Source organism: Catharus ustulatus, chromosome 17, assembly GCF_009819885.2.
Source record: "Catharus ustulatus isolate bCatUst1 chromosome 17, bCatUst1.pri.v2, whole genome shotgun sequence".
NCBI lineage: Eukaryota > Metazoa > Chordata > Aves > Passeriformes > Turdidae > Catharus > Catharus ustulatus.
Window position 1 is genome coordinate 12,925,845 of NC_046237.1, and position 24,585 is coordinate 12,950,429.

General features: G+C 52.2%; 2 protein-coding genes across 2 annotated transcripts; one reads left to right on the forward strand and one right to left on the reverse strand.

Annotated features, from left to right (window-relative positions):
* PXMP4 (peroxisomal membrane protein 4) lies at positions 1-4,382 on the reverse strand. The gene is made up of 4 exons (XM_033075118.1): positions 4,232-4,382; positions 3,860-3,922; positions 3,189-3,387; positions 1-2,302 (listed from the first exon to the last, which is right to left on the reverse strand). Exons 1-4 carry the CDS (start codon positions 4,360-4,362, stop codon positions 2,039-2,041), a joined length of 657 nt encoding a protein of 218 aa, XP_032931009.1. The 5' UTR covers positions 4,363-4,382; the 3' UTR covers positions 1-2,038.
* Positions 4,383-4,640: 258 nt separating this feature from the next.
* On the forward strand, positions 4,641-24,017 carry ZNF341 (zinc finger protein 341). The gene is made up of 15 exons (XM_033075088.2): positions 4,641-4,849; positions 8,637-8,747; positions 9,796-9,983; positions 11,047-11,199; positions 12,094-12,327; positions 13,528-13,723; positions 14,281-14,365; positions 15,363-15,553; positions 16,437-16,630; positions 17,608-17,816; positions 19,047-19,143; positions 19,830-19,962; positions 20,765-20,876; positions 21,635-21,705; positions 22,957-24,017. Exons 1-15 carry the CDS (start codon positions 4,819-4,821, stop codon positions 23,454-23,456), a joined length of 2,505 nt encoding a protein of 834 aa, XP_032930979.1. The 5' UTR covers positions 4,641-4,818; the 3' UTR covers positions 23,457-24,017.
* Positions 24,018-24,585: the final 568 nt, after the last annotated feature.

Genomic DNA, 24,585 nt, shown 5'->3' on the forward strand with positions numbered 1-24,585 from the left:
AAGGATTTGTGAGTTTAATAGTTTTAGGAGGCAATTCCCAAGCCACAGCTGTCAGCTTTCTGAAATCCCATCAAAGCTTGCAGGAATTCACCAATTTTAGCAGAATACCAATGCTCTTATTTGGAACACTATTAAGGCTTCTGACACAAAAAATTGTGATGCTTCAAATACTCAGGAGTGGTGGAAATAAAGATGCTTATAAAGGAATCAGATTTCACCTGTAGCTTCAGCTGTATTGAATCTTTATGCTTCTCTACACAGAGAAAAATATTTAACCAAAAGAAACAAACCAAATTCCTAACTTTACAGCTTTCATGGGGTCTGATGGATGCTCCAATTCCATTATTCAATCCAGACAGTAACAGCAGTTAAGCAGAAGCTAGCAATGAAATTAGAAGTTAAAAGGATCATAGAGAGTTATTGTAACAAAGAAGCATCTTGGTTTTTGGGCATCACATACATCATGGATTTGCATGGACAAAGAAAAGTGGAAAAATAAAGAGCAAAGCAGCACTCTGAATATGAGCTACAGTAATAAAGGAGTTTAGGAGGACAAGGCAAAATTACTTAAGAACAAATTGAGAATTTTTTTCTACTCAGAAGCTCCCTGAAGTTAAATGTACTGTTTCAGCTGTGCCACTGAATAGGAGACATTGCCAGAGCCTGGAGAGTAATAAGTTCAAAAGATGATGAAGAGAGCACCAGCAGGATTATGACATGGGCAGGTCAAGGAAAAGCAAGTGGATACAGGGAAACTGAACCAAATAGTCCCAACTGAGCCAAAAGGGAACAGGGAACTCAATGATTCTCTTGGAAATATCATCACATCAAACCAGTGTGGCGGAATTATTTCAGTGCACATCACTGAGTGAACTGTGTAGTGTTATATGGCAGGTGAGTGCCTTGCACTGTTAGGAATTTAAATTTATTAACTGATTAATTAAATCAGTTTTTGTGCTTTCTCAGCTATCTAGTCAATCTTCTGCCACATCTCAGGGCATGCTGCCCTATCCTGGGGCTCAGAAGAGTGTTTGTGAGAGGAAGATAATTAATAAATTAATTCATGGCCTCGGCCTGGCTCAGCAACAGGCCTGCACAAACTACAGGTACAAAATCAGATTCAAATCTGGTTACTGCCAACATGTGCCACTACTGTGGAGGGCAGATTCTGGACCTCAGAGCACGACCTTGCCATGCTCCACCAAAATAAAAGTGCTTGGCAAATGGTGCTCCCTTGGACACACAAAGTCCCCAGCCTGAGATCCAAGCCCTGGGGTGTAGAGGAGCCCACGTTGTGTAACAGTTTTTGGTATTTAGTTCAAGCAGCTTTTAAAAGCTTTACAAACAAATTTGAAATAATTACAGGTTATTTATTAGTGCACTCTGCAGAGGCCCAGATTCAGCCCAAGTGCAGGAAAGAAACCAAGCAAAAATAGTCTTTCCAAGCCTGACTTACCAGGCTTGTACAAGACAATCCTAACAGTTCTATTCTTACATATTTTATTGTTTCTCTAGGGAAAACTGCAGAACTCTCTCAAGGAGCACACAGCTGTCCTTGTAATAGTTTAAACAGGATTTCCAGCCATCCCCAGCAATGAAGAAATGATGGCCCTGCTTTCAGAGCCCAGCAGGTCCCCCACTCCCTTCACCCTCAATCACACTGCAGTGAGCATAGCAGCAAAGAAGAAAACAGTTCTAAACATTCAGATGAGCCACAGAACATGTTTTCACACTCTCCACTTGGTGTCAGGCTGTCATTTTATAAATATATTTAGTTTTTAAAGAAGAAGCCCCAACACCATACTTGTAGGGAAAATAAGGCCTCTTAAAAAAGACTGCAACAAGTTTCTGTGGGGTGTATGCTAGCTCTAAAAGGAGCCAAAAGACTGATCAGAACATTCTGGCCTGGAGACAAGAGCCAACTCTGCTTGATAGATGTAAATTTAAGAAAAATCACAGGTCAAGAGCAACAGAATAACCTTTTCCCTCAGCTGCTGGGCGGTCTCATCCCATTCTGAGGTGTTTTAGAGTGAAGCACCTACTTGCTGTCCGTCCTTTTGTTGTAAATGAGGAAGTCAGACAGGTCGTGCCACACCTCGCTGTCCTCGTACAGGTAGGTCATGGAGGACTGCAGGGAGGGCTGCAGAGTCTCCCTGTGGTATTCAAAGAGCCACAAGACTGTCCCCCACACCAGGGCAGCCACGAGAGGGAAGGGATCCTGCTTGGGCTGTGGGATGTAGCCCTTTTCCACAGCCAGCCGAGACAGACCAAACAGGATCCGGGACAGCAGGTACATGATGATCTGCAGGAGGAAAACCCAGAGAGCAGGGGGTAAGTACTGAGCACAGCCAGCTCCAGGGATTCAGCAGTGACAATCCAGCCAGGAGGGGTGGGAACAATTCCCCCACTTCAAAGCAAACAGGCTGTAATTTCCCCTCCCAGCAGTCTGCAAAGCCCCAGGTATTGGTGTCTCCTCAAAGCCCTGCTGCTCTGATTTAGCAATCACTTCATGCAACACTTCTATGCAGTTGCATAAGTTCTGTCTCTGCCCAGCTCATGCCACCTCAGATGGTGATAATGGAACAGACCCAGAGCAGTCCTGCCAAGCAGGTGTGAGCTCAGGAGCCTGGACACAGCCTAACTAGCAGCCTGAAGGCCGGGCTTAAGTCGAGCACTTTGGATTCATCTGCAGCTCTGTGTTTTACTCCTCGGTTTGTGACCATGTGTTAACAACCAGCTTTAAATCAAACATCCCCCAGTTTAACCAGTTTAATTGTCAGTTGAACCAGTTTAGTTCAGTGCAGCTCTAACTAATTAAGCTCTACACTCACAACACTTCAGATAGAGTTTAACCCTGCCAGACCAGGAACACACAGGTAGTGACCACAGCTCAGGTGCCAGCTGGGATAACCCCAGCTTTGGGTCACCTGTCTGCCTTCCTATGAACTCACTGCAGCTCTGGAAGCAAACCTGGGCTTCCAGCACTCCAACTGCCCACACTGCTCATGGAGACACACAACCACACCTGGGACTTGAATGCAGAGCAGTCAAAACAGCAATTTGTGCAGAGAACAGGATAAAAGAACAATGCTCTGTGGTCAGAACCACCAGAAACAGGCACTACCAACCCCTTCCTGGCACGCCTGTTGTTTTTCCTGGTCAGAGAAACTTTCAGCAAGTGCCTTTACCTGGCTGTTGATGGGATTGTTGTCACCAAACACCAGCCAGCCTCCAATGCAGGCTGCAAGGAAAGAATGAAATGGGATTTTTTTCCCCTGCAGTCGGGACTGTGCTGCCAGGAGCCCCTTGTAGGTGAACACAAAATAGGCCAGGTTCCTGGAATGAGCGTACGTAGCCTGGGCAATGGATTTCAGCTTCTCCCTTAAACTGAGGGAAACAAACAGACAATTAGGAGAGCTAAAAGGCAGCACTCTGCACTCACTCAGCCTGGTCACTGATGGCTTGGGCATATCAGGAATCCTGGATTGTGTTTAATTTCCTCACTATTCAAACAAGTCTTTAAAAAAAATTTTTTTTCGCTAAATGCAAACCTCTGGCTCTCAAAGAAAGGCATAACATGCACTGCTATAGTCTAAGTTCCCATATTTCAACACAGGACAGAACACTGCTGTTGGCATCTGCTAATTCCCCCTCTGTCCTCTGGTTCTCATCAACCATTCCATGAGTGATTAACTCCATCAATTATATTGATTTGTGTCTGCTTCACTATCAGGACAAGGCTCAGCCATGGCTCACACATCCCTCATCTTTTTAAACCCTCTGGAAATATGAAAAACGGACAACTGAGACAAAAAATATTCCAAACAGCAACACAGAAATGCAGAATTAGGGTTCATACCTCCCACTCTTGAACAGGAAAGTCATCACCAGGGCATGTGGGGCACGGATTTTGGCTCCATAACTGCAAAGGTAGACAGATATTTCACTGAGTTTGTTTTATACCATGAAATGATTGTATTTCTATTCTACTAACAGCCTATTAGAAGCTATTTAGCCAAATATCTATTTTAAGTCAGCCCATCAGCACAGCAAACCGGGAGGAGCCCAGCGGGAGCGAGGCAGGCCCGAAGGTGACCCCAGGTTCAGCTCAGACCGCCCCAAGTGCAGGTGAGGGAGGCGGAATCGCCTCCCCCGCTCCCCGGCACAGCATCCCCGGCCTCCCCACCGAGCGGGGGGCATGGACACCCCGCCGCCCGGGCCCGGCACTCACACGGCGCCGTTGCGGAAGCCCTTGATGACGGCGAGCGCGGCGTGGTAGCGGCGCTGCTGCAGGAGCGCGTTGGCGGCGCGGAGCAGAGCACGGAATGAATCCCCACCGCCCGCCATGGCCCCGCCGGCCATGGCACCCCCTGCACGCCGCTTCCGGGGGCGCGGCCCCGCCCGCCGCTCCCATAGGCTCGCACTCCTGTCAATCACGGCTCTCGGCCAATAAGCGGAACCACCTCACTCTCTCATTGGTGTGCAGAGTCTGTCCTGCAGCCAATGGGGGCCAAGCAAGGCGTCCCGCCCACCCGCTCGGTAAGGGCAGCGGGCGCCGATGTGAGCCCGGCCCGGCACAGCCCGGTCATGGGCTGGGGGTCGCGGCCGCGGCGGCCTCGCCGGAAGCCCGAAGAGGGCAGGGGCAGCCGCCGGGCGGTCCGTGCCCTGGCTGTGCGGACTGTCGCAGTGCCGCCCCGCCGCGCCCCGGGTTGAACACGACCCCCACGCCCCTGGGGCCTCCCCCACCTCTCCCGCGCTGTGGGCCCGTGGCGGGCGGCGGGCGCCCCCTGGCGGCACCGCTACCGCCGCTGCTCCAAGATGGCGCAGGCGATCTTCGAGGCGCTGGAAGGTAACGGGGCCAGACCGGGGCCGCGCCGGGACCTCCCGAGCCGCGGCGACATCCGGGGTGCGCGACCCCCGCTCCTCCGAGCTCCCCCTGTCCGGCGCTGCCGCCTCGCGGGCCGAGGGGCCGCCGCGGGGCCGCCCGTGAGGCCCGGCCCGGCGCGGCGTGTGGCGCTCCCGGTAGCCCCGGGCTGTCTCCCGCGCCGCGGACACAGCTGCAGTCCCTGCCGGCAGCTCCCCGCCGCAGCCCGGGGCTCGCCACGCTGTCCGCGGCTCCCTGCGGCACCACTGTCACCTCCGGTCCCCCGGCCCCGTGCCACCTCCTGCCTGCGCGCCGCGGCATCCCCGTGTGCAGGGTAGCCCTCATGAACCGCAGGCCCTGTGCTCGGTGCACCGCATCCCTGCCCTGCCCCGTGCCGGACGCCCCAGGGCATCCCATGCCCTCCCTGTCCTGTGCCTGCTGCTCTGGGGCACCTCATCCCTACCCTGCCCCTGTGCCTGCTGCTCCTGGACACTCCATCCCATCCCATCCCGTCCCTGGTGCTCCAGGCCATCTCATCCCCTCCCTGCTCCTGTGCCCTGCACATCGGGACATCCCATCACCTATCTCTGTGCCCAGGGAACTGCACCACCTATCCCCAGGGCACCCTCAACACTCCTGTGCCTCGCGGGTCCCTGCACGCTGGGGTCCCCCATCCTCTCCATGCCCCAGGGCTCATGCTGCTGGTCCCACTGCTGTGCCATGCTCTATGCCAGCCCCAGGGGTAGTGCCTGGGTGGGTGCTGGCCCCTGCATGTGTATTTTGAGGGTGACTGTGCTCTTTGGCACAGTGGCTGTTGTGGGTGAATTTGTGCTCAAATGGATCTCACTTCAGTGTTGTGACACTGTTAGAGCCAGGTGCTGTCTGAGGAGGAGGTGCCAAACTGAGGCAGTCTGACACTGGACTGGCTCTTTGGAGAGAAACTTTCATAGCCATTGATTTCCTAAATTGGATTACAAATGTTATTTTTCTTTACATGGGGAGACACCACTGCCTGGAAGGTGTGGCATTGGGATTGTCACCCATGCTTTTGAATATCATTGTGACCACAGCAGCAGAGAGAGGAGCAGAGAATAAATATTTTTCTCTATTTTGTCAGGTTACTTGGTGCGTTTTCCAGCATCCTGTGTAGAATCGGGTCCCTGTTTCCTCTATGCAATCAGCTCCTCATTGTGTTAGTTTCCCTGCAGCATTCCAGACAGAAAAGCTTTTCAGCAAACTGAGAAAGTGTGGGGTTTTTTTAAGCCTGCAGTAACTGGCAGCTTTTAGTGCCTGAGCTTGTTTGTTTTGTCTTGTTGATTGGGTTACAAGTCGATAGTGACACGGCATTCAGAGCAGCCTGGTCTCAGGGTGCTGCAGGGCACAGGTGCATCTTCACCTGTCACTAAAGCACCTGGTACTCCCGTTGGAAAAAAAAAAAAAGCTTTATCACAAGGGCAAGTTAGCACCTGGGTGACATGGACAGTCTTGTTTAATCTCCAGCTGGGAGACATTTGAAAGGGAAGGAAAAAAGCACAGATCAGTAGCCCAGTGCTTTTATCTTCCCCAAATCACTGTGCTTTTGTCAGCTCTGGGCACCTCAGCTCCTGCTGCTGCTAGGAGAGAGGGAGCTAGGTGTTTAAAATTCCATAACTGAAGAGCATCCTGCAGCCTGGTGCTGGCTGTAGGCAGGGCAGCATCGAGCCAGGGCTTTATTCTGGACTCTCTGGATGGCTGTGACTGCCCCCATGTAACCAAGTGACTGCCAGCTTGTCTTCATGGGTTGTTAGCCCTGTCCTCAGGGCTTTCCCTCTGGGAAGTGTCATGGTGTGCAGTTACTCAGTGAAGTGCAGGGGCCCTGAATTGCCAGATCAATATTTCTGTTGTCCTGGACCATTTTTCTCCATCAAGTGGCTGAGTGCAACACTGATGATGTTGCTGCATCATTGTGTTCAGGTCTTGGCCTCTCCTCAGGCTTCTCCCTCCTAGTGGGATCAAGGCAATTCTGTGGCTTTTTCCCTTGGAAGAGCTGACTGTATGCCAGAAGGAATCCCAGTTGTCCAGTGCCAGGCACATCAAGAGTGGCACTGTTTGTGCAATCATAGTTATCCCCTCACTACACTTCACCTGAATTTTTGATCCTTCTTTTCCTTCTAGCTTATTTTTGCTGGAGAAGCTGCTCCATGCTTCTGTGCCTTGGCTGTGCTCAGAAGCCTGCAGTGCTCCCTTTGCAGCTGACCAGAGGATTTTTGTGCAGGAGGAGGTGTGTTTTAGAGCAGGGCTTTGCCTGGAGTGAGGAGATCCTCCCAGCACTGTTCCAGCGGCGTTCTGCCAGCAGGGCTGGCTCCAGCTCTCCCTGCAAGCCAAGGCTTGCAGAACTGGACCTGCAGCTTTGCTGTGCCTCTGTGATCTGTGTGACAGGCTTCCCATAGGCATGGTGGGAATTTGATGGGAGTGTGTGATGTGGGATCTGCTGCCTTCCAGCAGCTGCTTGTGCCCTTGGAGGGTGGTGCTCTGCTCTCTCCCAGGGACACGAGCAGGGTTTGCAGCATCTTCTCAGTGAAAGGATGAAAAAGGCATTCACAGAATCTTAATGTGACATACTTCACACTGGAGATGCAGGAGAAATGAGTATTTAGGGTATCTTTAGAAGGCTGTAGGTTGTATGGGTACTCCCTACCAAGAAGGTAACATTGCAGTTGTTCAGGAGTAATTTTATGAGAAGAGCTTGGGGTGGTGGGTGCTCCTGCTGTGCTGGTCTGTTATGCTGTGGTCTGCTATGGTGCTTCATGGTCTTTCCTGCTACTGAGCAACCTCTCTGCATCTCAGCACAGCCCTCACCTCACTGCTTAGGAGTGATCAGACCAATTGATTTTCCTTTCCTGTGGCACATAATTCTGAGTTCAGAGTCTGGCAGTTTCATTTTACAAAGATCTGGAAGTGAAAAGCCACCTAAGAACCCTGAGAGCTTTCTTCTCTCCCATAGTCCACAAGACATAACATACAACCTTGCTGTGCCATTTGCTTCCTTTGTGAGTTCTGTGTCATAAAAGAGTGATAGGAAGGAATGGTGCATAAAAGTCACCCCTTTTTGCTCTTTATTGTTCTTTGTGTCTGTACATTCAATTTCTAAAAAGAAAGAGCATGCCGTTCTTAATCCACAGTCCTGTACTGCTGGCCAGGTTGTCTCCCTAGATGAGCAGTCCCAATCTTCTGTATTTATCTGGAATATTTAAAAATGTTTTAACTACAGTGGAAAATGTTTATGCCAAAGCAAGTAAGCTGATTGTACCAACAAACCTGACTGGGTGTGTATGCCCTGTATCTGATCAGATCTGGGAATGTTGGCCTTGAAAGCAGGGAGGTGTTTGTGACACTGCTGCTGGGAGGGCTGCTGCACATGAGGGTTTTGTCTGCCCTGAGTCAGTGTCTGTGCTGCATCCCTGGGCAGTTCCACTCAGGCTTCTGCCCTGTGACATCCCCACACTCCCTGTGACTTCTCAGCTCTTTTCATACCCAGTGTTATAAGCATCCTTCCTCTCTACACCAACTGCCTGAAACCAAACCCTCTTTTGGCTTTCCTTGCCCTTCTTCCCTTCTCTTTTTGCACCAGAGGAGTTCTGAAGACAGGTGTGAGTGTTGCTGTTGTGTGGTAGTTGATGCTGTGGAGTGGAGGGTGAGAAGGTGAGAGTGGCTCAGGAGTGAGCTCCCAGTGCCCAAACATGCCCTGTGTGGCTGTGTTCAGTTCACCATCCATGCTTGTGTCTCCTTTCAGGGATGGATAATCAGACAGTGCTGGCTGTGCAGTCCTTACTGGATGGGCAAGGAGGTGTCACAGATCCATCTGCTCCCAGTGTCAACTCCTCCACTGTCATCCAGCCCATGGGTGAGTCCTGGTGCCACTGGGAGAGAGGACAGGGGCAGGAGAGCTGCACATCTGCCCTGCAGTGTGCACAGCTGGCAGAACAGCTGGCTGGGTAGGTGCTGCTATGCTCAGCAGCACCAGGCAGAGCAGGAGGAAGGGACAAGTGCCCAAGCAAGCAGTGATGTTTTTGGAGGCAGTCATGACAACAGAGCTTCCAATAAAGATACAAAGGGAGGGAGAAGCCACTGTCCTCACACCTAGTCCCTGTTACTGTTCATGCTTTTTATTTAATATCCACTCCTTCTCTGGAGAGATCAGGTGCTCCAGTCCTGGAGTATCTGTGTATGAGTGAATATGGGAGCTGGTAATTTATGTGCATGTGGACCCTCAGTGTTGGACTACAGCTTGCTGGGTGGAGGGAGAGTTATCCCCTGAGGAGTTACATTCTGTGTCTCCAGAAATGGTCAACTTCAGGCTATGACTCAGCCAGGGGAACAGCCTTGTGAGTCTGCCTGCATGGAGTGCAAATGGTGTATGGTTTGCTAACCCTGCAGATTTCAGCTGGGACATGTAACTGGGTTGTCTTTCTGCTTCTAACGTCAGATATAGGTGCCAAAATCCAGCAGTGTTGGGGAGGGTGGCTTTAGGATACAAGCTGAGAGTGACTCTGTGTCCTTATCCAAGGTACTTCTTGTGCTTTGTGCAACCTGAGTAATAAAATCTGCCTCAGCCAGCATAATGCTGATGGTTTGGAAGGAGCTGCTTTGACCAAAAGCAGAGGGTGCTACAGGAGCAAGGTCGGTTGTTCCTGTGTTTGGGATGAGAAGACAGACAGTGGGATTAGTGTGTCCCAGGGGGTCAGTGGGGTTTGTGTATGGGACAGGGCTAAGATGGGCTCAGTCACATCACTTTAGGGGATGAGGGACAGCTTGGCCCTTGCAGCTGCTCTCTCCTGATGATGATGTCCTCAGGGTGCTGAGATCAAAGGTGCCTGTTACCCTACACTGTGGCTGCTGGGTGGAGCACTGGGGAATGCAGGAGAAGCCTGAACTTCTGCTCTTCATTGCAGATGATGAGGACGTGTTCCTGTGTGGGAAGTGTAAGAAGCAGTTCAACTCCCTGCCTGCCTTCATGACCCACAAGAGAGAGCAGTGCCAGGGCAGTGCCCCGTCCCTGTCCTCGGTGTCTCTGGCCACCAACAGCGTGTACACCCCGTCCATCACCTCAGTGCAGCAGGCTCCCAGTGCTGGCCGCCAGGTATGGTGCTGCAGCACAGCTCTGCTGCTGGGATTTGGGGCTGGGGGTGGCAGGGTGATGATTTTACATCCAATGGTGCCTCATGACTGAGCTCTATGCTAGGAGGCTCAGCTGTTGTCCCTCTGTTGGCTTTTCACCTTGTGGTTAAATGGGGCCCTGTGCAGTGAGGTGTCCCACAGCAGGAATGTCTGACAGCCTTTTTTCAGGACAGGACAGAAGGGGTTTCATGTTCTGTCTGTGCTGCAGCCAGAGCTGGGCTCCACTGAAGAGCCCCAGGGTCAGAGCCTGGCCACAAGCCTGGGTGTACTCTCACAGTGCTCAGGGCAATGGCTCTTGCTGTCCCCAGGCCATGGTCTGGCTCGTGGGCAGAAGTGGAGGAACTTCATCCCTGCATCCCTTCTCTCTCATTCTTGCAAATAAGCCCACATAATGTGGTGTGATGAATGCTGGGGGAATATCCCCTCTGGAGTAACTTTCATTCCCTGGAGAATTCTCCAGTGTGAGTCTCTGGTGCATGACATATAATGTGCCTGCAGCTGTGGCTTCCAAAGTACTTTCAAACCAACTGCTTTTTGCAAGTTAATGTAGTCACAGTGGATGGTGCTTCTTCCTGCAAACACAGGTTTTTACTTTTTTACTGCCAAAAAATTCAACAGCCTCCCTCCCCTGCTATAACCTGAGTGAAGCCTGAAGAGAGTAGCCTGACATTCACCATCTGAGCCAGAGGAGCTTCCCTGAGTTTTCCACCTTCCCTTGCTGGGGCAACCACCTAGGAGAGGCCTGAACTTGTCCATGACCAGTTTGTCCTGCAGATCATAACCCCTGATGTGACTTGCAGCCAATGGCCACTTTTGTGATATTTTTTCCTCTTTTCTGAAGAACGTTTGTGGAGCTAAGAACTCCCACAGACTCAGCAGGAAGCTGCAGATAATTACTGTGGCTCACTGCTGACCAGAGGCTATGAAAGCACAGACCCTGAGGCTCAGTAAAAGGCAGTATCATTGTTCTTTGGATATTGTTTTGTCCTGTTGCTGTTTAACAGTGTATCTTTCTTTTCTTTCAGCAAATCTCTACGTACATCACAGTTCCCCCATCACCTTTGATTCAGACCCTGGTGCAGGGGAACATCTTGGTCAGTGATGAGGTGCTGATGTCAGCCATGTCTGCTTTCACCTCCTTGGACCAGCCCATGCCAGCAGTGCAGCCCCCAGTGCAGGTAAGGGGCACGTGTGGATTCAAGGAGTTGTGGGTAAAGCTCACCCAATCCAACCCCATGGCCATGGGAGTGACATCTTCCACTACACCAGGTTGCTCCAAGCCCTGTCCAGCCTGGCCTTGAACACTTCCAGGGATATTGCCCACTCTGCTGGAGATGCCTCCCAGGACATGGTTTGCTTTCAGGGCTTCAAGTGCCCACAGCTGGGTCACGTTGGGCTTCTCATGCACCAACACTCCCGAGTCCTTCCCCTCAGGGCTGCCTCAGTCCATTCACTGCTAGCCTGTATCTGTGCTTGGGATCACCCAGACCCAGGTGCAGCACTTTGCAGTTGGTCTTGTTGAGCCTCCTGAGGTTCATACAGACACACCTCTCAAGCCTGTCCAGATCTCTCTGGATGCCTCATTCCTCCCCTCCAGTGTTTTGAGCGCTCCACACAGCTTGGTGTTGCTCACAAACTTGCTTTTTGCTGGATGCTTAGATCTTTGTAGTGTGGTCTCCAGCTTTTTTTGAGCCTCCATATAATGATTGGCTTCTAGGGCCCTTGTCCATAGATTTCCCTCCTCCTGGGAGGGTTGTTTGGGCTCTCCCCAGGCTGGCTGGGCTGTACGTGTTCTTCATGCTCTGAAAATATTCCTTGTAACCAGAAGGATTGAAAGCTTTAAAAGCAGTGGGGCTTGAGGGCTTGTGTTTTGGAGGAGGCAGTATGTACCCACAGGTCATGCCAGGCCTCCAGTATGATCTGGTCCAACCTGCCAGTTGGATGTGCTGTGTTGTGCCAAGACATCACCACTGTTCCTGCAGGCAAATTGGGATGGGGAACGTGTGTGAGGAAGCAGCCCCTCCAGCTCCTGGCTGCTGCATTTCCAACGTGTGGTGTCTCTCTGGTTGCAGAGCAGCATGAGTATGCACGCTGGGGCTGGCTACCTGTCCCAGCCCCCGCCGCCACCACCGCCCCCAGCACCGCCCCCTCCGCAGCCCCCGCCCCCCCCGGCCAGCCTGGGCGCTCCGGGGCAGCCTGGCAGCAGCAGCGGGGTGGTGGAGGTGTACAGTGCCCCTGCTCCCCTGGCAGCATCCAGCACCGTGGAGATCCAGACCCTGGGCATGCAGCCCTACCCGCCCATGGAGGTAAGGCCAGGGCTGCTCCTAAGGATCTGCCCTCAGAGAATCACAGAATGGGTTGGGTTGGAAGGGACCTTAACGCTCATCCCCTGCCTTTGGGATGGACACCTCCCACTGGGCAGGATTCTCCAAGTGCCGTCCAGTCTGGCCTTGAGGAATGTGGTATTGTAGTGTGGGAAGATGGGCTAGGTTATTTCACAGCAATTATTTTCTCTGGGAGAAGGTAGCAAACAGAAGGAGATCAGTAAGATGATGAGGATTCTGAGAACAGGAGAAGCAGCTAAGAGAAACAGAGGACTGGCAGAGAGAGAACCTGAACATTTATTTCTGGTTGGGGCATACTGCATTTGTTGGGAGTGAGAGGGAGCAGAGGTGAGGGGCTCACCTTCTGTAGATTCACAGAGCATCACACTGCACACTTCAGGCTTATGTGGAGAGAAAAATCCAGTCTAAATCTCAATGAGCTTGTCAAGGTGGCTTTTGCTAAAGAATGGCACAGGCCAGGTGGATTTACTGGTGGATCAGCTGTTTGCAGTCTCTGCATTTGCACTGCCCTTCACAGCAGGAGCTGCTGGGTGTGGCTGAGGTTTTACCTGTGTAACTGGCATCTGCTCTGGATGGGGTTGTTGGATAAGTAGTGGTCTGTGTTAATTTATCAGGGTGGGCAGCAGAAATGCCCTTAAACTATCCCTCCAGACTGATCATTCTGTCTCTTAAGTGGTTTTTTGTAATCTTGATGCTGACATAAGCAGCTGTGCTTTGGCACCTGGAGTTTCCTTGTGCCTTCCTTCCCTTCTGCAGTCCTGCCAGGACAGGCAGCAGGACCTGGAGATCCCTGCTTCAGGACTGGTGTGAACTCACAGGGTCAGCAGTGATCCTTCTGCTAACCTGCTCCAGAGGGATAAGAAGCTCTCCCAGGCACGAGACATAGATAAGGGACAAGACAGCTCCCTTGGAGTGTTTCTTTGCTGCCCTGTTCCTGCTAAAATAACTTCTGGATGCTTTTTGATGTTCAGCAGGAGTTTCACACTGGTGCAGGGTGTTAGTTTTGGTTAGAGACACATTGTTGGACTGGTAAACCAGAAATTTGATCCAGTTTGGCAGAAGGCAGCCCAACTGCAGCCTGGTGTGGAGGGAGATGGAAGTTAGGGCATGGTATAATTCTCTGTAGCAAACCTGTTGCACTGATGAACTGCCCTCTCACAGGTACCAAGCCAGTGTGTGGAAAGCCCTGTTTACCCTTCTCCCCCTGTGTACAGCCCTGGGAAACAGGGATTCAAGGCCAAGAGCACCAGTGCTCCCACCTCCCTGGGCAGTGCAGGAGGAGGCTCTGTGGTTGGCTTTGATTCCCCTGCTGCTGCCAAAACTCGCCGCTGCAAGAACGAGAGTGGGCTGCAGGAAGGTGAGTCCCTTCCAGCACCTGCCCTGGGGGTCACTGGGCCTATCCTGAGTGGGCTGCAGGAAGGTGAGTCCCTTCCAGCACCTGCCCTGGGGGTCACTGGGCCTGTCCCAGCTGTACTGCTGGGCCATGGGCTCCCTGAGGGGTGGCATTGACTGTGCAGCTCTGGAGGGAAAACATGATGGTTCACAGCAGAGACAGAGCTGATGCTCTTCCTCTCACTCATGCTGTGTCTTTTCCCAATGCCCAAAGCACCTTTAAGGTTGGTGCTTTGTAGCTGGAAAGGTCCCTGGAAGGCAGTGGTTGTTGCCTGAGGGGGATGCCCTGCCCCAGCAGACTACACTGCTCAGGCGTTGTAGAGTTGGCTCAGGCTGTGTAAATGAATGTTTGTGCCCATGAACACTCCCCAGGCTGGCCAGGCAGGTCTTATCTCTCCATAAACTCTTTATTCTTGGTCCTGGACAGTCATGTCTTGGAGTGAGAGCCTGGTGATGCAGTGGGAACAGGGCTGAGCCACCTGATCTCGTTCTTGTGTGTGATCTCATTCCTCTTCCTTTCAGGCAAACCCAAGTCCCCCAAGCTGAAATGCACATACTGTGACAAGGCCTTTACCAAGAACTTCGACCTGCAGCAGCACATCAGGAGGTAACAGTGCCCTGCCCTGCACACAGCAGAGTGGCTGGGCTGGAGCAGGGCACAGCTCTGCTGAGGGAGTCTGTGCAGTCTGGTTTGTTGTGTCCCAGAATCTGTGCTGCAGTGGGAAGGATCCTTCATTCACCTCAGGATACCTTTTCCCCAGTGACTACAGTGAAGGCTGTATCATGGATGTAATCTTTATGGTGGGACTGGAGGCTCATTTTCCTTGCTGATGAGACCTCGACAGCCAAAAAACCTTGTCACCTGATCACTGGAGTAGCAGCATTCCCATTGCTTGCCTCTGCCCTTCCCTTTCCTCTCCCTCCCTAGCAAGCTGCAGCCTTCCTGTTTGCTGCTGTTAGCAAAGTGTAGGCCAAACTCAGTGTCTATACAGGGAGCTCTAATCAGAGAGTTTTACCCTGGCAGGAGGGGGCTGAAATCTGCAGAGTTTTTTCCCTCAGTGGTCAGCTGGACTTAGAACAGATGGAAGGAACAAGTAGTGGTTTTTGCACCTCTTCCCAGCCTGGACTCTTCACTTTTTCTTGAAGCAGAAGGACAGCGTAGAAAGACCTTTTTGCTATGGACAAAGGAGAGCACATTCAGGCAGATCAGGGCTCTGCAAGCTCGAAGAGGTGTGCAGGAGAGAGAAGAGTGACAGGGAGTAAAAGCCTTGTACCCTTGTAGAAAGTGAGGAGGTCCCCAAGGTCTCTGCAGGAACCCTGACAGGGATGTTGCTGCAGAGCTGTTTCCCTCTCCTGCTTCTTCCTTTGATCCCCTGTCATTCCCAGACCACATGTATTTTGTGTGTGCCCCAGCTTTGTTTCCCCAGGCCTCTCACAATCCATCTCCTGTGGTGAATCAGTTCTCAAAGCCCTTGTTTGGTGGGTCCAGGTGTGATGTGCCAAACCAAGTGCCCAGCACTGTCCTTTGGCAGCCACCTCTCCATGGGCCCTGCCCTGGGGCTGCCTCCTCTCTCCAGCTGCTCACCTGGTACCTTCCTGTTCAGTCACACAGGTGAGAAGCCCTTCCAGTGCATTGTGTGTGGCCGAGCCTTTGCCCAGAAGTCCAACGTGAAGAAGCACATGCAGACCCATAAAGTGTGGCCTCCAGGGCTGGGCTGCACCATCTCCCGCAACTCCATCACTGTGCAGGTCATGGCCCTGAACCCCAGCCAGCCTGAGGATGAGGAGAACACAGGTGTGGTGCCTGGGGATGGTGTGTGTGGGGCAAAGCAAAGTGGTGTGAGGAGGCTGGAGGTCTCTGCACCTCTACAAAGGCAGGGAGGGAGGGGAGCTGTGTGTGCTGTTTGCATTCCTTACACTAAGAGTGGCATTTGCTCGGCTCCAGCTGGAAGCTGCATCATTTCATACCCTCATGGTGGGTTCAGATGCTGGTGGAGACAATGGCTCCAAACTGTGTCCCAGTATGTGCATAAACAGAGCAAGGTGTTCTGTTCACTCCCTGGCAGTTCAGCTTTGGCAGTGCACAAGCCACACCTGACAGCTCTGGCCTAGGGGACAGACAGCTGCTGGTTTAGGACAGCCCAGTGCTCTGGCTTTGCACTGTGCAGTTCATGGCCAGGCTGGATGTGGCCTCAGTGGCCACCTGTAAATACTTGAGGCAGAGAAGGACTCCTTGCTGATGTCTGAATCCCCTTCCTGCTGGTGGCCCCAGACCAGATAGGGGAGGGAATGGAGTGACAATGTAATGTCTGGGACAAGGGACAACTGGAGCTGCTCTTTGTAGGCATCATGGACTGTGAATCCTGGCTAGATCTCCTGTCCTGGGAGTAAATCTCACTCTGGTTCACTTGTGAAGGCTTGTTCTCTGACTGCTCCACAGAGCACAGTTATAGCCCTGGAAAAAGAGAATGGGCTAGGGAGGAGAAGAGGGAGTAGTCAGACCCCTTAATAATCTGTCAACAAATTTGTAAACAGCCCTGTTGGAGAGATTCATCTGATCTGGAGAGTCTGTCTTTGAAAGGGAAGAAGAGCCTGGCCTGCCTGTCTTGGCAGCATGGTGCTTGCAGAGCAGCTTTCAGAGGTGTCTCATGGCAGGCTGTGACTTTCCCTGTCTCCAGGTTTGCCCCAGCCCCCCAGGAATGCGGTGCCCCCACCCCAGGAGCTGAGCCCCTTGGAGGAGAGCGAGGCGGGCAAGCTGGACACCAAGCAGGTTGTCCTGATCGACAGCTCCTACCAGTGCCAGTTCTGCCCCAGCAAGTTCAACACCTACTTCCAGCTCAAATCACACATGACACAGCACAAGAATGAGCAGGTAGGGACAGAGGGGCCTGTGTGGGTAGCAATATTGGGATTGGCTTCATATAATACACTCTTTATTGGGGTCTGTCCTGAGCCTTTTGGTCTGGAGCTGCCAGTTTTTCACATGCAGCTCAGCTCTTAGGGTTGTACCTGTGTGGTCTGGGTGTCTTTGAAAACTTTGAAAACTAAGTGGGAATTCAGCCAAGCAGGTTTGGGTGGCTAGAGAGAAAGCAAAGAAGTGAAGTGTGTCCGGTTCTGGGCCCTTCACTTCCAGAAAGACAGGCTCCAGCACCTCCATGTCTACAGAAGGCAGAAAAGAGCTGGGGAAGGGTTCTAGAGAGTAAGGCAGAGGAAGAATGGCTGAGGCAGCTTGGGGGACTCAGCCTGGAGAAAAGGAGGCTCAGAGGGGGCCTTCTCGTTCTCCACAACTCCCTGACAGGAGGATGCAGCTGACAGGAGTGAGGTTCCTTTCCCACAAGGGACAGGACAAGAGGAAACAGTCTCAAGCTGTGCCAGGGGAGGTTCAGGTTGGACATCAGGAGGAATTTCTTTACAGAGGGGATTGTCAAGCATTAGACTGGGCTGCCCAGGGAAGTGGTGCAGTCATCCTCCCTGGAAGTGTTCAGTAACTGAGTGCACTTGGCACTTTGTGCTGTAGTTTGGTTGGGAAGGTGGTTTTCTGTTCAAAGATTTGACTCACTGACCTTGGAGGTCTTTTCCAACCTTTATGATTCTGTGAAGTCCAAACTTTTCAGTCTAAGTAGCAGCTTTCTGGTCCTGGGACAATCAGTTCTGGGGTGTTGTGGTCCCACTCACTCAAGTGATTTCAGGCCCTCACATCAACACCCCTTTGTCCCACCTTGCTTTCTCAGGGATGTGGCCTGACAGTCTGTGCTTTTTTCCAGAAAGGAAGGCAGTTCTGTCTGTTGGCAGAGGTTTTTCCCAGCTTGTTTCCATGGTGAGCCTCTCTAGTTTTCTACCTTCTCCTAGGTGTACAAATGTGTGGTGAAGACCTGTGCCCAGACCTTCCAGAAGCTGGAGTCCTTCCTCGAGCACATCAAGAGCCACCAGGAGGAGCTGAGTTACCGCTGCCACCTCTGCAGCAAGGACTTCCCCTCGCTGTACGAGCTGGGCGTGCACCAGTACTCGCACAGCCTGCTGCCCCAGCACAGCCCCAAGAAGGACATGGCCGTGTACAAGTACAGTACAATCGCTGCTCACAAGGCTTGTAGGAGTGAGTGGGTGCAGAGCATGCTTGCTGGGGCCTTAGAGGGGACAGGGGGCCCTGTGTCCAGTGGCTGTGGTGCTTTTGGACACCCTGGTGGCACATGGGGGATCCCTCCACCAGACTGCAAGGACCAAGCACTTTGAATGCAGGGAGTCTCTTGGAATGACAGCAAAACGCTGTTGTTGGTTCTGTGGGATGATCCTGTCACTGCAATTCCTCTTATCACCAGTCAAGAGTGAGATGGGCATGGCTGAACGTGCCCTGGGCCGGGTCAGAGAGCCAGGGAAACCCTTCCCAGCCTGTGATTCTCCACCTGCAGGGAAGGGACTGTGGGTGCTGTGCCCAGAAAAAAATTTCCTGTCCCTTCAATGCAAAAGGGTTCATTCAAAAGCTTTTCTGCTAGTGTGGAGGGAAAGTGTGAGGAGTTCCACAAAGAGCTCCACATAACTTTTGGAATGCCCATAAAAATGTTCAGGGAGACTAGGAAGCCTAGGAGATACTGGAGTCACTTAGGAACTTCATGGAATGAATATCTGTTAACTCTTGCCTAGACCATCGTTTCTAGTTATCCTTGCACTACAGAGCTTTGTTCTGCAGCTTGGTAGTGGGGTTCAGATCAGAGCCCTGCTTGAGGAGGTTTTAGTCTGTCCTAGAGAGAAGGGGTTTCACAGCAGGAACAGGGTGAGTACCTTTGTCCTCACTGCTTGATGGTGCCTGTCCTCAGTGCCTGCTGTCAGTCAGCTTTGGCAGAGCCCTTTGACAGAAACACTGCCAGGATGTGTGACCCCTGCCATGCTGTGTCCCCACTCTCGGCTCCTTCTCTGGGGCTGATGTCTTCAAGCAGTGAAGATGGAAGTTTGAAGTGAAGTGAAGTCCTTACCTAAGGCTTGTCTCCATGAGGAAGCAGTGTGGAATATGTGCTCAGATCTGGGTGCTCCCATGGCAGCTTGTGGCAAGTGCACTGGTATTTAAAGGCTTCTCCACCCAACTTTCCAGTATCTTCCTCTCTGAAGGATGCTAAGTGTGAGTGTGAGCTAGCATGTGGGTTGCTGAGGTTTTAGAGCACCTGACTGGTTATTTTCTGTATCAGCTCTGTCAAAGATCACCCTGGAAGCTGACTGGGCTGGGCAGGTCTGCCTGTGGTGTGGGGTTGGCTGCAGTAGCCTCGCTCACACGCTCTGTGCTTTCTCTCCACATGCAGGTGTGTGAAGTGTGTCAATAAATACTCCACCCCAGAAGCCCTGGAGCAGCATCTGCAGACAGCAACGCACAACTTCCCCTGCCCTCACTGCCAGAAGGTGAGTGCTGAGCACAGCCTGAGCCAGGCCTGGACACCTGGCAAGGGCTCTGAGGGGGACAGGAACCCTTGGCTCCATGAGTAGGAGCCTTGGATAACAGATTATGAGGAAGCAAAAAGTGAAGTTAACACTGTGAGGAAGGTAGGAACTCCTTGCCCAGCCCATCCTACTGCTGGATTTGGTGGGAGCCTAGGCCTCCTTCTGGGATGCTGCTCCTCAGCACTGCAGTGTTACACAATTGACAGCAAGGTTTTCAGCTTATGTGTTTCTTTAAAAAGTTCTGGTACTTTTTCTGCTTTGAATTTTTGTTGAAGGTTTTCACAGTGCATCCTTCCTGGGAAAGCAGTGACTGAGCTTCTTGCTCGGGGTGCCCAGAGAAGCTGTGGCTGCCCCATCCCTGGAAGTGTCCAAGGCCAGGTTGGACAGGGCTTGGAGCAACTTGGGATGGTGGAAAGTGTCCCTGCTCACAGCAGGGGTGTTGGGACTGGATGATGTTTAAAGTCCCTTCCAACCCAACCCATTCTATGATTCTTACGTTTTCTATCCTGGCTACACCCCCATGCCAGTTCCATAATGTCCCATGCATGGTGCCGGCTCTGAACCATGTGTTTGTGTTACAGGTGTTCCCCTGTGAGCTGTGTGTTTCTGTTGCAGGGGTTCCCCTCTGAGCTGTGTTTCTGTTGCAGGTGTTCCCCTGTGAGCGGTACCTGCGCCGCCACATCCCCACGCACGGCGGGGGCAGCAAGTTCAAGTGCCAGATCTGCAAGAAGTTCTTCCGGCGGGAGCACTACCTCAAGCTGCATGCCCACATCCACTCGGGTACCCATCCTCTGCTCCCAGTGCTCATCAGCTCTGTGCCACAGTCCTGGCTGCCCTGAGCTTGGGGATACCCCCAGGCCCAGCCCTGCTAGCAGGGATGACAGAGTTGGCTCTGAGCCATTTGTAGTAATGTGGTTTCAGATTGATGGGTTTGGTTCAGCCTTGTGCCCAGCACTGCACTAGCTAGAAATAGGACACACAGGTGGCTTCCCCACCTGCTGTGGTGGCAGAGCTGAGGAATTTGGTGCTGGAGAGCAGGAGCAGTGTGCAGCATGGGTTGTGCCCATCCATTTTTTTTACTTTATTGAGAAGGGGCTGAGGGGAGTTGGGGTTGTTTGCTCTGGAGAAAAGGCTGTGGTGACTCTCTACAACTCCCTGACAGGAGGCTGTAGCCAGATAGAGGTTGGTCTCTTCTCCCAGGCAACCAGTAATAGGACAAGAGGACGCAGCCTTAAGCTGTGCCAGCTTAACCTGAGGAAGTTTAGACTGGACATCAGGAGGAATTTCACAGAAAGGGTGATTGGGCACTGGAATGGGCTGCTCAGGGAAGTGGTGGAGTCACCATCCCTGGAGCTGTTTGAGAAAAGACTGTGGCACTCAGTGCCATGGTCTAGTTGACAAGGTGGTGTTAGGTTATAGGTTGGATTCAATGATTTAGAAGGTCTTTTCCAACCTAATTCTGCATGATTTATCCATAGGGCAGGGAAGTTTATCTTGTGGCACAGCTGGCCTGGTGCCCTGTCCATGGCCAGAGCAGCCTGTGTGGCTGGACTGTCCCTGAGTCCTGGTGTCTCCTCCCCAGGTGAGAAGCCCTTCAAGTGCTCGGTGTGTGACGCAGCGTTCAATCGCAAGGACAAGCTCAAGCGCCACATGCTCATCCACGAGCCCTTCAAGAAGTACAAATGTCCTTTCTCGTATGTAGTGTCTGCACATGACAACGTATCTGGGGTTGGGATGGGGGGAATGTCTCCTGCAGGTATCCTAGGGGACACTGTGGCACCTGCCAGGCTGCGTGGGGAGGTTGGAATGCTGTGTGCTAACTGGGAACCCAAGAGTCCCAATTCTTTGTTACTGACTTCTGTAGGGCCACATTTCATTGCTTCATCAACCCTGTAAAATAACTGCTGCCTTCATGGGAGGCTTGGGGAGCACTAGAAAGAGAAGGAGCGTTATTTGACTACAGAGGTTGCCTGGAGGATGGGCTCTCACTCACTGCCATGTCTCCAAAGGCATATGGCAACATAGGACCTAATGTACAAGCTAGAGGAACCGAGTTTTGGAAGGTGCAGCCCCAAATCCATGGGATAGCCATGGACTTTCTGAGATAGCCAAGACTGACTGGCTTCTCTCTGCTCCAACCAACCTCATACCTCCTTCCAAAATACTTCTGTCTCCAGCTGGGATCTTGAACCTGCTGCATTTCAGAGCATTCCTAGTGAGACACAGACCATGTGTAGTTTAGAAAAAGCCACATGTCCCTGTGGTCAGCCTGTTTAGTCCTTGCCCCTCCCCAGAAAGGCTGAAATAGCGAACTCCTGCTGAGGCTGCACCCAGAGAAACATCTAGGTGCTGCTAAGGAGAAGGGTCATGGTTCTCTTTATGGTGTGGGATCTGTCTATACATTGCTTCTCAGCTGATTCTCACATCTCACCAGCATTTGTTGTTGTTGCAGAAGCCACACAGGCTGCAATAAAGAGTTCAACAGGCCTGACAAGCTGAAGGCTCACATTCTGTCCCATTCAGGTGAGTGGTTGGGGATGCAGTGACTGGGATTCCCTGTGGTGCTGCAGGAGCATGTGGCAGAAGGACTAAGCCTGAGAAATAAGAACCATTTACTAGCTTTAGATTTTTTTTCCTCTCTTTTGCTGCAGGCCTGTTTGAGTGTCTGTTCAGGATTATGTCTAAGCTTTGGGCTGGTTTCTAAGACAATATAATCTGTAGGCAGGGCCTGCTGGTGAGATTCAGGAGCTGAGCTGGATTATTTGGTCTGTTTGCTATCAAATAAATATCCAGAGTGCTCTGTCCACTCCTCCCCATCCCATCTCACATCCAAAAAGAAGATCTCATGGGATTTGATTCCCTTCTTGTGTTCCAAAAATTATACTCCCAATTCTCATAAAGACAAATAATTTATTCCCATTATCTATTCCCATACCCCAGGGAACAATCAGACTTTTATCTCTTGGGGTAAAACTGGACATCTTTCCTTGTGCCCAAAGCCCTGCAGAGTAGGATCAGATGGGATGGGCTATCAGATGTGCAGTCATGGGTTCTTTCAGACTGTACATTCCCGTATTTTGGAGGGGAAAAAAAAGGTGAAAATTATTTACTATAAAAAATTACTATTTTTTATAAATTGTATTATAAAATTACTATTTACTATAAACAATACTTCAAGATTGTTTTACATTTCCATCACAATTACCTGACGTGTTTTTCTGGTGATGTGTTAATGCTCTTACTTGAGGTAAGAATATTTATTTACAGTCTGCAGCTTCCTCCTAAAGGAGAGTGGAGGGACAGGCAGTGATCTCTGCTCTCTGTGACCAGGGATAGGATCTGAGGGAACAGATTGAGCTGTGCCAGGGAGGGTCAGGCTGGAGATGAGGAAAGGTTGTTCCCCAGAGGGTGCTGGCACTGCCCAGGCTCCCCAGGGAACGGGCACGGCCCCGAGGCTGCCAGAGCTCCAGGACAGCGCTGCCAGGGATGCTCAGGATGGGGTTCTGGGGGTGTCTGTGCAGGGACAGGGGCTGGGCTGGCTCATCCTGGGGATTCCTCCCAGCTCAGGATATTTTATGACTTTACAAAGGACTAAAACAATGGTTAAAGACAGCCACTGAAGCTGTAGCCACCTACCCTTTACTGTGTGTGGCACAGTGTCTCCGCCCTTTGATGAGGGAGCACCTCCTTGGAGGAGGAGGTGACGCTGTCCCGCTCCCCCTGGCGGGATGGCTGGGTCTAACTCCGCTCTCCCTCTGTGTGCTCCGTGTGCAGGGATGAAGATCCACAAGTGCCAGTACTGTAACAAGTCCTTCAGCCGCCGCGCCCACATGGTGGAGCACCAGCGCTCGCACACCGGCAACTACAAATACCGCTGCCCCACGTGCAGCAAGGGCTTCACTCGCCACAAGTACATGAGGGACCACAAGTGCCGCCTGGGCTCGCCCAAGGACAAGGAGCTGCAGCTGCGCAAGGCCCAGAAGAAGCGCGTGGTGCGGGGCCGCAAGGCCGGGCTGGCACTGGGGCTGCCCGAGCTCAAGGACGGCGCTGCTGGGGACAGCCCCCCCGAGGGGGGCCCCAACAAAGAGCCCTTCCAGGAGTCAGATGCTGTCCTGTCCATCGTGGTTGGTGGAGCAGGAGCTGCTGACTCGGAGCTGGTCCCTGGGCAGCCCAACAGCATGGCCTCCAACCTGGCCCTGGCAGAGCTGCAGACAGCCTCAGACGGGCCCTGCACCATGCTGGCTGTCCCTGTGTACATCCAGACCTCGGAGTGACAATGCCCAGAGCCACTGTGTGGCTGGGGCTGCTGCTGGCACTGTCCCACTTGGTGCTCAAATTTATCCCAGTGGAAAAGACCAAAGCTCTTCTGGGGAGCTGGATGGATATGGGAGAGAATGGCTTCCATCTCCACTGCTTCTTCCCATCCTTGGGCAGAGGACTGCTTGGAGGCCACTGATGCCTACAAGACAAGTGGCTCCATTATTTCTTGTCCCTCTGCACCATGGGTCAGCTTAGGGCAAGAAAGACAAAGATCCCTGAATCAGGGAAAGAAGGACCATGCAAACTTGCTACAAACAGAGCTGCTGAAATCAGGTGGCTTTGCAAATCACAGCCTCTCCCATCTGTGGTTTTTCTGGCCTAAAAGCTGTATTGCCCAGTATTTGGGTGGCCCTTCTGAGAGCAAACATCCTTCCTAGTGGAAGCAAGTTCATCCTGAGATCCTTTGGGAACACTGTTCAGAAATACCCTGATAGACTTCTGTCTGGTATCTTCTCTCTGTCTCAGTAGAAAGATCACCGTGTCTGTACTGCAAGTTATAAACACCCTGGACCTCACGTGTGGAGTCAGTGTGTGGGAGCCTGTGTGTGTGGGGGGGGCTCTTCTCTCTGGGTGCTGTGCTCTCCATGGTGTTTGCTCATGGTTTTTCCCCAGATCTAGGGATTTCTGAGTGCCTTAGACATCAGTGAGTCAATCCCTGGGAACAGTTAAATGTGACCCCTCTGTTCTGCAAGGGCACTGAGGGCTGGGTGACCTGGCTGGGTTTGCACAGGAAACCTGTGATGCATCCAGGAGCCAATGTTCCAGTGTCAGCTGAACAGGAACTGCCACAGGATGCACTGGCTTTTGGGGAAGGATCTGCACACAGACCTGCACATCCCTGCTGCCTCCAGGTCCTCCTGGGATGTGTCCCCCCATGCTCTGCTCTTCCACTCCTTCCCCCTGCTCCAAGTGTAGGGCAAGCCAAGCCAGGCTTTCCCAGGTGAATTTGTGTGATGAGCTGCTAAGGTGTCTGTGGGTGCAAAGTGCTGCATTCCCATCCTGTTTATCCAGAGGTGGTGCAGGCTTCAGTCAGCCCTGGGCACAGAAATCCTGGCTGAGTCTGGGACTCTATGGCTGTTCTGG

What these genes read in the sequence shown, in the direction of transcription:
- ZNF341 (XM_033075088.2), top strand. Translation starts at nt 4,819, where the DNA reads ATGGCGCAGGCGATCTTCGAGGCGCTGGAAG. An exon ending in CTCCCAGTGCTGGCCGCCAG is followed by an intron (nt 9,984 to 11,046) that starts GTATGGTGCTGC and finishes CTTTTCTTTCAG; the next exon opens with CAAATCTCTACGTACATCAC. An exon ending in CGAGAGTGGGCTGCAGGAAG is followed by an intron (nt 13,724 to 14,280) that starts GTGAGTCCCTTC and finishes TCTTCCTTTCAG; the next exon opens with GCAAACCCAAGTCCCCCAAG.
- PXMP4 (XM_033075118.1), bottom strand. Translation starts at nt 4,362, where the DNA reads ATGGCCGGCGGGGCCATGGCGGGCGGTGGGGATTCATTCCGTGCTCTG. An exon ending in GGCTTCCGCAACGGCGCCGT is followed by an intron (nt 3,923 to 4,231) that starts GTGAGTGCCGGG and finishes CTACCTTTGCAG; the next exon opens with TTATGGAGCCAAAATCCGTG. An exon ending in ACAATCCCATCAACAGCCAG is followed by an intron (nt 2,303 to 3,188) that starts GTAAAGGCACTT and finishes TTCCTCCTGCAG; the next exon opens with ATCATCATGTACCTGCTGTC.